The 11469-nt window shown below is 36.8% G+C and overlaps 1 protein-coding gene across 1 annotated transcript; it reads left to right on the top strand.

The window, feature by feature from the left end:
* The first annotated feature begins 9176 nt into the window (after window positions 1-9176).
* LOC141634768 (uncharacterized) lies at window positions 9177-10933 on the top strand. The gene is made up of 2 exons (XM_074446683.1): window positions 9177-9716; window positions 10220-10933. The coding sequence occupies exons 1-2, from the start codon at window positions 9177-9179 to the stop codon at window positions 10931-10933; spliced, it is 1254 nt and encodes a 417-aa protein (XP_074302784.1).
* Window positions 10934-11469: the final 536 nt, after the last annotated feature.

Genomic DNA, 11469 nt, shown 5'->3' with positions numbered 1-11469 from the left:
TCCCCTACATCCTAGCACTATAGATTTAGCTACTCATGCTAAGGGTAGAAACAATAACATAAACGATAAAACTAGCTACTGAATTCATGCTTAAAACAGGAAAGGAAGCAATTAACATGCAATAATAAAGATGGTTTCGGGAATCTACTAGCAATTCTAATCTATTAGCAAAATAAATGAACTGAAAGTAAACAGGAAGAATACCGAATTGCAGGGGAAAGATTAATTGTTAAGAACCGAAATTCCGATGCTCACAATAATCCCAAACCCTAACTATTCGATAACGAACTTGAATGAAAACTTAAGGCTAAAACTCGATGTAAAACTCTGAATAAAAGACTTGATAATAAACTGATGATCTAGGTTACGTTATATAGGAAATATACGTAACATCTTATTCCAAAACCTAAACACAATGGGCTTTAAGTTCCTCGATCTTTTAATTCTCGTCATGCGAAAGCGTGATGTGGTCGATCGACTAAGCGGGAGGTCGATCGACTGGATCTCAAAGCAACGTAGCTTCGGATCCCGATAGTTGGTCGATCGATCGATGGGTCTAGTCGATCGACTGCTTGAACTGCTAATTGACTTCTTTAAACTGGTGGACTCGTCTTTTGGGCCTTGGATTGCGCACCAAGCTCGTTCCTTAAGCAATTCCTTTACGTCATTTGCAATGCAAATTACTCGGGGACGGATTTGGCTTGATTTCCCGCTGAATTCTTCACATTTCTGCAATAACGTACAAAATACGGAAGTAGACGGAAATAGGGAGAAATGTAGCATAAACTACACAAATGAGCTCTGAAATGCGTGTAAAAAGAGACGTAAAACATCATATAAATGACACGCATCACTAAACATGATGGACATATGGCATCCATGGGACTTAAACGTGTACCAAGTCTATGTTAGATTTTGAAATGAAATAAAAGTGTTGTTTTTGTTATTGTTCATAATCACATTTGTCTTTTATCTTTAATTTATACATTGTTACATCCAAACGGGTTGTAGTGACAATTGAACCCCGTTAAAGTGAACACGGATTAACATAGTATTTGCCCATAGTCACTTGTATGAGGTGACGTCTCGAAGTGACTAGAGTGTGATGCGATTGATGGTAAGTTCAAGTGCCATAGAGTCATGTGAGATGACTAGTCGATCACATAGGCAGACTGTTATGAACATTTTGTCGGGCCTAATGACCGTATATAGAGTTCTGGCAAATTTATATAGCCTGGTCGTGGCGAGAGCTGCTATAGTTTTCAAATGAGTCGATTCTTTTGACTAAAGACTATTCGCCTAAGATGGCACAGTTTCAGATTAACTTTGATTTGTGTTACTACGACCTTCGTAAATGGGGTCAAATGGGCATATTTTGGGTTATGATGGCTGTGGCTAGTTGAAGGGAATGAGTGCAATAGGAATTTTCCACCCCTAGTCAGGGTTATAACAATATCTCAGGGCCACTCGAGGAGTAATGAACTGGAAATGCGTGGCCACGCTCGGAATGTATCCATGGTTGATAAATCCGGTCAATCAGTTATTCTCCAGATCGAGGAAACCACTCTCGATATGATCACTTGTAAGTACGACCTGAAAGACACCTTGCATTGAGTGGGAGATAGTAATAGGACAAGAGAATTGGTGACGCACACTTGTCGAGGACAAGTGGGAGATTATTGGAATATGTGTCCTCCGACAATAATGTGATCACAACTGTTGATCATGATTATCACATGTTTAAATCTCATTTTAAAAGAATACGATTGGGAAGTATTTATACTATCAACTGGTCCACACATATCGGTACTGATTGGCTGACTAGAGTTTGACATTACTGTCGTGCGACGGTGGTGATCAGTTGATCCCCTAGGTCATACCTAAAGGATATTACTCTTAATTGATCATTTAATTAATCGTATAACGTTACGAGTTAATTAAATTACTTGAAAAATTGACGGACGATTTTGGAAGTAAAATTTACGTATTTCATTATAATATGATTAAATGAGATACGGTCTGAGTAATCGAATTGTTTCATTACTCAGATGAAATTATTGTTTAAGGAAACAATTGAAATTGAATGAATTATTATAAATACAATTTATTGTGATTTATAATTGGTAAAATATTTTGGTTCATGTAATTGTGAATTACTAAGTCGATTTTTGTATATGACGTATTTTAATTAATACGTTGATTTTTAATATGATAAAAATACATAACAATTTTATGTGACATGTGACATATTGACAAATTGACAAAGATAAAATGGAATCCATTTTATCTCAATTTGGCCGAAATATTGGGAGGAATTAACATATATATTATGTTGATTAAAGTTAATGGAAAGCATAATGATGTTAACCTATTGCTAGCCATGCACACCTACATATTCTTGTAAAGAACACATTGTGCATGCATTGGCCTTACTTCCCCACCCTACCCGGTTTTTGGACAAAAGAGGAGCCAAGGGTTTTCTCTTATTTTCTCCAATATACACTACTTGATATCTAGTGTAAAAAATAATTCATTCTAACAACACACAAAATATTTTTAGTGAGATAAAAATATTCTCTTCCTCTCTCTTTCTCCTCTTGACCGAAAATTAGAGAGGACCAATTTTTGGGTCATTTTTCTTTACAAAATTAATATTGTCTAGTATTCATAATATTAATTTTTATTAAGGGTACATCTTGGGTATCATTCCTTGGGAGGGATTCTACATTTGAGTCCTTGTTCATCCATTGAGGAAAGCACAAGAACAAAAGAGAAGGAGATCTCTTTTGTGCCCATACAAACCGAAAATCACATTGTAAGATGAAGATTCTTCTTTTAAATTGTTTAATGTTTGCATGCATAAGATCACCATTAATTTTATGAGTAAATTAACATATAACACATATGATTATGTTGAGTATATAGATCTACTTTTCCTTCAGAAACAATGCTGGGCAGCAATCCGTGCGGATTGCCTTGAATCCGCCCTTCCTCAAACAGCATAACCCATGCGTCCCAGACACAAGACGCCCGGATTCCTCCAAAGAATCCGAGCGGATTCCCAGAAAGACGCTCGGGCCCAGACTATCGAATCCGCCCGTCCCGAGCCTAAGACGCACGAATTTCAGTCCAGCGCAATTTCGTTTCTTCAAGCTTCAAGAAAGATGCCCATCCTTCTAAAAATACCGGCGTTTCCTTGAGTAGGGACTTAATCGTCATTTAAGCCCTTAGTTAACCCTAATGCACCCACCTAATTTCCACTATATATACCCCATTTTTGTAATTGATCAGGCATGTTGTTTTTAGGGAAGTTTTATTAGATTAGAATCAAGCTCTCTTATTAGAAAGTCCTCTTAGATTAGATTAGGAGTAGATTAGAATAGATTACTCTTTAATCTTTCCACAAATTACACATTAATCTTTCCATAATTATTGTTCAAGTTTATTATTCAAGTTTATTATTGGGTAATTGAAGATTATTGGGTTATTATTGGAGGATTGACAACCCTTAATCAATCAATCAAGTTTCTTCTATTATTCTTTGCATTATTATTTTGGAATCTTCATAGGTATAATTCTCTTAATCCTTGTTTTAATTATTGTTAATCTTTCTTACTTGTTCATCATGTTTTACTTTGTTAATATGATTGACAACCTTGTTAGCATGTTAAACTTGATAATGAGTGAGTAGTTTCTTTAGCTAGGATTAATGGGTAATTAGGGGAAACCAACATGGGATTGATTAATGCTTAATCTAATATGTTTTCATAATCAAATTGCTTGCTTGTTGTGATGTCTACTTTATGCACATGTTATGTTTGATGAAATGCTAAGCCTATGAATCCTTGCATTTTTACCATCTCTTATCTACTCAACTTGACTTGTAAGATATAAACCAACTCGAGTCTTGTTAGACCATGCATAGAAGTTGAATAGGAGGAAAGTAAGTCTACTTGTAGGTGTTGTACAATCTAATCGATTCGGCTCCGGGACCCAACTCTTCCTATGAACCGTAACACATAAACCAACTCGGTTCCTTTACAACATTAATTGCTTGCAACTTTGTAAACATGTTTGTATGATCAACACCATGAATCCCCTATGACCCCATGACATCTTAGTGCTTTTAGTCAATTGTTTACATTTCTTAGTTCATTGTTTGCTCTACTTTGTTACTTTCATTAGTTTAGAATACAACTACAAACCCCATCAATTGTGACACTAGCATAAATTGAGATAGTTAGGCTTAGAACCCAAAGCACACCGTCCCATGGATCGACCTCGACTTACCGCTAACTAGTTGTTTGTTGAGTATTATAAATGTGTTTGATTGGATGTGACCCGACGACATCACCCATCAAAATGGCGCCGTTGCCGGGGATGGTGCTATGTGATTAAGTTCTTACTTGTTTGTCTATTTTGATTTTGCTTTCACCTTGAGGAACTTGTTCCTCAAGGATTGTTCTTACCGTTTTTGTGTAGTTTCCATGCTTGTAGTTGTTTCCTTGTCTTAGCTATGATGTCCCAAGACTTGACATATGGAGTATGTGGTGGATCTTTTGAGTATGACTATGGGTATGGGGAGTCTGAGAAGCAAGTCAACACAAACCTACCTTACTATTTGTACAATGAAAATCCTAACTACTACCCCAACTTTCCCCACCAAAATCACCACATCCAATATCCACAACAACCACCCACTCAAAACTCACTTTACAACCAATTCCAAATGCCACAATACAACCACTTTCACCCCTACCCACAACAAGAAGATGAGCCCATTCAAAGTGTGATTCTCCAAATGATGGGAGATCAACAAAACTTCTTCAAACAAATGCTAGAAGAGAGCCAAGAGAGGGACGATGCTCTTCAAGGCATTATCACCCAAGGTGAGGAGTTGGAGTTTCAAATCACCCAATTGAAGGAATCTCAAGCAACCACTCCTCACCACCCCTTGGATATTGATCATGAATGTGAATTTGAAGTAGTAACTTTTGATATGGAAAATGAGAAATGGGAAGAGCCAACCTCATTGAGCTCTTGTGAGTATGAAAGTGTGGTGTTTGATGATGAAGACATGAGGTTGAGTAAGCCAAATACTCTTAGCCTTTGTGAGTATGAGGGTGTGTCCTTTGAAGTGAATATTGGGATGTTGGAGAAAGAGTTGTATGAAGTCCCCATTTATGATTCATATGAAGATAGCAACAATGATGATGAGCCTAACGAATGGACTCATAATATCACCTTGCTTAAGGAGCCTATCCTTGAGACTTTTGAGATACCCTATCATGAAGAAGAACGTACTTCCCTTATTCCTCATGAAGACCACTTGGCACCCATTATGGAGCCAATAATCATTGAAGAAGATATGGTGGACCATCTTCAAAAATCCAAGGTATCATACAAGAGCTACTTAGTGAAAAAGCTCAAAGAGAAAATTGCAAATGAGCTTGCTTGTGGAAATTTGGCACCCACAACGTCAATTCCTAAGGTATCCAATCATCAATGCTATGAGAATTCTCCTTCTACTCTTGAAGTATTGATAAATCTAAACACTATCATCACCACAAAAATTGAAAAAGAAGGTGGTGAGTTAAAGTCTCCGGACGAAAATAAACCATACTTCTTACCATATGATGAAAGGAATCATGGGCTAATTGGTTTGAAGCATCGTGAATATTCAAGTGCCAAGAAGAGGAAGAAAACAAGAATGAATGACAAATTCCTTTGGCCAAGCTTCGTCTTGAAGTTAAGCAAACCATACTTGTGCTTATTTGGAGCTTGTTCACAAGCTTTTGATCTTTTATTAAGAGCCTTGAGCTCTATGGATAAGAATCTCTATAATTTGAACTAGTTTGGTGGAGTCCTATCTCAAACCAAAATTTGTAAGATATTTCTTGGACCCTTTACTTTGTATAATATTGTACATTATTGCATTTGCATTTAAATTTTTGCATGAGAGTGGTGAGAGAGAGAGAGAGTCATCTTACATTTTTTTTAATGAGCAAATTTCAGAAAAAGGTAAGGAAGAATAGAAAATCGGTGAAAGGGTATGTTATTGCAAGGAAAAGAAAGAAAAAAAAAGAAAAGGAGCTGAAGATGCCCGGATTCAAGCCAAGACGCCCGTCTTAAGGGAAGACGTCCGTATTCTTCACGGGACGCCCGTCCCGCATGTCATCTAAAAAAGATGTTTGAACTGCTAGGTAATCCGAGCGGATTTTCTGAAAATCCGCCCATCCCGACCAAGACGTCCGTCCCAGCTCTGAAAACGCCCGTCTTCTTCCTGCTCTCAACTTGAAAAAAATCCCTGCATTAGAATCCGCCCGGATTATTGTGAAGATGCCCGTCCCCTATTAGGAGAAGACGTCCGTCTCGAAGAGAATCCGCCCGGATTGTCCTATTTTTTCGGATAAAACCGGGCAGGACCCACGTTTATCCACTCGGATTCCCTCCTTTCTTCCATATAACCACCCCCTTTTCTCCCTCATTTATTCACCTTATCAAACCCTAAAACACTCATCTCCATCCTCAAGAAAACTCCCCCACATCAAAACTCCCACATCAAAATGGCACCATTGATGAACCTCATGGGAAAGGCTAAGAAATTGGTTGAAACCACCGGAAAGAAATGCAAGGGATCATCCTCAACAAACACGCGAGAGATAGTGCCACAAAGGAACTTCCGCCCCATAATGAGAGGAGGGATTGAACAACTTGACTACTTCCAAGAGGTGCTATTTGAATCCGATGACCACCGCAAGAACTTTGTCAAACTACTAGTCTTGAAGTACCCACCAACTATACCGATAAGCCCGATAATTTTAATGTGGACCAACTTTGGAGGGCTATTTCCGGGAGGGATTTCACCAATGTAAAGCATTGCTATACCTTCGCCATCCAACATCCGGTGATTCGGTTCACCGAGCGCTTTGTGGCCGGAACGATCAATTGGAGGCACTACTACAAAAATGGGCAAAGGAATCACTAATAACACACCAGTTTGATTTTCAAACCGGTCTCTTATTATAAGAAACCATTGATTCTACAAAACCGGTTTCATAGAAATTGATAACAAATGTGTTGTAAATAAAACCGGTCTCTTATCTTTTTATTAAATAAAAAATTCAATCTAATAATAATATAATGGGCCTTCAACATACTTAGTAATTCCTAATTAAACAAATAACACCACGTTCAATCCTTAATACTCACGTTTCCCAGATAAGCTTCGTGCCAAAATTTGCCGCCGTTTTTTTTCCAGCCAAAAACCCCAAAGTATTCATCAGTTGTAAGCATCCAACCATTATTCCATCTTCTCTTTCGTTTATCACCACCGATCATCGGAGCAGAGAGTCGACGTCACCCGAAGCAAAGAAACCTCGCTCTTTCGGGTAATTTTTTATGTGAATTGCAATTCTGATTTTGCGATAATTGATTACAATTTTGGGTTAATTGATTACGATTTTGGGTTAATTGAAATTATAGATTTTGTTTCAAATTTAATTGTTCTTATGTTGAGAAATTATAGATTGCGATAATTCGATTTGTTCATGCTTTTTGAATCGGACAATACAAAGAGGCCATTAGGGTAGGATTTTGATTTTTTTGATTAAAAATCCACTATGAATTCCTTGTTATTTGTCTATTATTTGTTTAATTTAGTATATTTTCTATTCCTAGTAATGCGATTGATTAGTTTTAATTAAATGATAGGTTTCGATTGTTCGAACTATTACCGTATTAAGTTTTTAAGTTGCCTCTAATTACTGCAACTCGGTTGAAGTAAAAGTGTTATTTGGTTCTTAATTTATGATTGAATAGGTTACAAATCTAATAGTGATTAAGTTAGTGAGTTCAATTTCATTTGAAAATTATGATCTGAAATATAGAAACTAGAATAGTGAGTTCGAATCCTAGTTTTCTTTGGGAAATTTTAAAATTTCGATTCTTTGTGGCTGACCAGCCACTCAACTGTCCGCCTTCGATATTCAGAGTTAGCCCGAAATTCTTAGGGTGTGTAACCACAGTTTATCACAAAATATCAACAATGTATACAGAGTACAACCCAAGCTCGCAACTCGAAAACTTGAGTTGCATTTTTGTCACGCGATAAAAATTTCATCAATATTCCTCTAAAGGCAATTTCAAGAGTAATTTTTACACAACTCTAGTCCTATTTACTTTTATCTTATGAAATACACAAAGATTCATATGAGACGGTCCTGAGATAGCGTGTCATAGACCTACCAATATTATGGAATCAACAATTGTTAAGTATCAGTCATTCTTTGCTGACCAACGAGCACCTTCATTTATCCCTGACCCTGGTCGTTTTGTTCTAATTCTTCAAAAGAAAACGGCAATGTTTATTACTTTATTTTTCCCTTATGGCACGGCCTTTACCTTGGGGTTCCCATCCTTAAAAATTCAAATTTGTGACTAATGGTATTATCCTTCACAATATCTTTTTGTTCATCATTAAATTAAAGAAGTACACTCGTAGATTTGGTTCCGATAATTCATTTCTATTTTTGTAACAGCCTTACCTCGAACTCTATTTTCCACCATCATTAACCATCTGTCATCCGTGGATGATAAAGGATGTCTCATTAGCCCTGCATATCTCGAGCTCAAATTAACTTTGATACGCTTTAACTTAGTCCAAACGCCTCTATCACATTATCAATCCTTTCTTTGTTCGTTTGCTTCCAAACATGCTAAACACAAGCACTTATTACAACATTAAGGAGTCTGTTATGAAATCTTGTATTATTTCTTCAATTCTGCCAGTTGGTAATGTTCGACCCCGAAAGACTTATCCATCCATGGCTCCAACTTTGAGAGTAATATCCTGCTACAACAACAGTAAAAAAAGAGACGGGTAACGGTCTCCTCAGCTCCTTCACAAATGCAGCACAGACCGTTGTCACACACTCAAATCTTGCTCAGTTTTTTTTTGGTAAAAATGTGAGAATATATTAATAAATATAAATAATAATTACTTCATCATTCAAGTGATTAGAATCACCCTACAAAACTTCATTCTTGTACTCATACTGCATTCTTATTCCTGTCAGAAGTACTTACCTTAGAAGTTTAATTTAACTTAAACTTGTCAGAACTACTAAGTAGTTTGTATAAGCTCAACCAAAATAATCTTATGTGTTTGTGTAGATATGGATCGGAGTTGGATATCAACATCAAAACCGGGTGACCCCGAGTATATAGCTGGTGTAAAAGACTTTATCGATTTTGCTGTTAAGAACTCTAGAGGTCGTACAAGGTTGCCTTGTCCTTGTTATAAATGTCATAATTTTCTGCATAAAAGAGTTGATGAAATACTTAATCATCTGAGCAAATCAGCTTTTGATAGAACATATACTATTTGGATTTGGCATGGGGAAGATAGGGAAGAAAATGTTCGGACTAATACGCCCGAAGTTCATACAAGTAATGAGGGTGATAGGATAGAGGATATGTTACGAGACGTTCAAGAAAAGTTTGATGAAAATCCGGCTGCATTCGAGTCGTTGTTAACTGATTCCGAAAAGCCCTTATACACAGGCTGCAAAAAATACACGAGACTGTCAAGTGTACTTAAATTATATAATCTGAAGGCAACTCACGGTCTTAGTGATACAGGTTTTACAGAATTACTTGAAGTAGTGAAAGATATGCTTCCAAGTGATAATGTTCTCCCTAGTAAAACATATGAGGCAAAAAAGATATTATGCTCAATGAGCTTACCTTATGAAAAAATTCATGCCTGCCGTAACGATTGTATACTATATTATAATGAGTATGAATTATTAAAGAGTTGCCCTACTTGTAATGTCTCACGGTACAAAAAAAAGGAAGGAATTCCGGCTAAGGTCTTGTGGTACTTTCCTATTATACCAAGATTTGAACGTCTTTATTCGAATGCTAGTGATGCAAAAATTTGACATGGCATCATGATGGCGAGAATTAAGGATGGTAAACTTAGACACCAAATGACTCCCCACAATGGAGGTTTATTGATGGAAAATTTCCCGAGTTTGGTAAAGAAAGTCGAAACTTGCGCCTTGCATTGTCTACAGATGGCATGAATCCATTTCGTTCTCTTAGTACAACCTATAGTACTTGGCCTGTAATTTTGGTTACGTACAACCTACCTCCTTGGCTATGCATGAAAAGAAAGTTCATGATGCTTTCCTTGTTAATTTCTGGCCCTAAACAGCCAGGAAACGACATCGACGTGTACTTAGCACCCCTTATAAATGATTTGAAAATTTTATGGGAGACGGGTGTAGAAGTTTATGATGCATATCGAAATGAGTCATTTAACCTTAGAGCAATGTTGTTTTGCACTATCCAAGATTATCCTGTGTACGGTAATTTGTCTGGATATACCGTTAAAGGAAAAGCACCTTGTCCTATATGTGAGGATGGTACTATGGGAAAGTGGCTTAAATCATCTAAAAAGAATATTTATGATGGACATCGTTGTTTTTTGCCTGATGATCATTATTATCGAAAGTTGAAAAAGGCTTTTAATGGGGATCAAGAATTCAAAAGAAGGCCAAGAGTGATAACTGGTATAGAAGTGTTTGAAAAGGTGAAAGACATCCAGATTATTTTTGGAAAAAATCGTGGATCCACCCTTCCTAAACAAGGATATAAGAAATGTTCTGTGTTTTGGCGCTTACCTTATTGGAAACATTTGTTTGTCAGACATTCTTTGGATGTAATGCATATTGAGAAAAATGTGTGTGATAGCTTAATTGGTACACTACTAAATGTCCCGGGAAAAACAAAAGACGGTGTTAATGCTCGAGATGACTTAAAAGCATTAGGGATTAGGAAAGAATTACACATTGTTGACAAGAACAATAAAAAGTTTTTGCCGCCAGCCGCTTATACAATGTCCGAAAAGAGAAAAAGAATTTTGTGAGTGTTTAGCGGGTGTGAAAGTCCCTGAGGGTTATTCTTCTAATATCAAGAGTCTTGTGTCGATGGAAAATTTGAAGCTTGTAGGTCTTAAGTCTCATGATTGTCATGTTTTGATGCAACATTTACTACCCGTGGCTATTCGTTCAGTTTTGCCGAAGAATGTTCGTTCAACTATTATAAAATTGTGTTCTTTCTTTAATGCTATATATAGCAAAGTCATAGATCCTAAAGACTTGAATTCCTTGGAAAGTTCAATTGTAGTCATTCTCTGCCAATTAGAGATGTACTTTCCTCCATCATTTTTTGATGTCATGATTCATTTAACTGTTCATTTGGTGAGGGAGATCAGATTTTGCGGTCCTGTGTACTTGAGAAATCAATATCCTTTTGAAAGAGAAATGAAGACTTACAAAGGATATGTGAAGAACCACTTTAGGCCTGAAGGTTGTATTGCTGAGCGGATTCTTTGTGAAGATGCTGTAGCATATAGTAGTGCATACCTAGGAAATACAAAGATGTTTGGGATTCCTATATCAC

Source organism: Silene latifolia, chromosome 2 (assembly GCF_048544455.1).
Source record: "Silene latifolia isolate original U9 population chromosome 2, ASM4854445v1, whole genome shotgun sequence".
NCBI classification, from domain to species: Eukaryota; Viridiplantae; Streptophyta; class Magnoliopsida; order Caryophyllales; family Caryophyllaceae; genus Silene; species Silene latifolia.
The sequence above is the reverse complement of the archived record's forward strand: the minus strand, read 5'-3'. Positions and strand labels throughout refer to the sequence as shown.

Excerpts from the sequence above, each read along its gene's own strand:
- LOC141634768 (XM_074446683.1), top strand. The coding sequence starts at position 9,177 with ATGGATCGGAGTTGGATATCAACATCAAAACCGGGTGACCCCGAGTAT. Across the intron at positions 9,717-10,219 it reads TCCCTAGTAAAACATATGAG|CCAGGAAACGACATCGACGT; the intron begins GCAAAAAAGATA and ends GGCCCTAAACAG.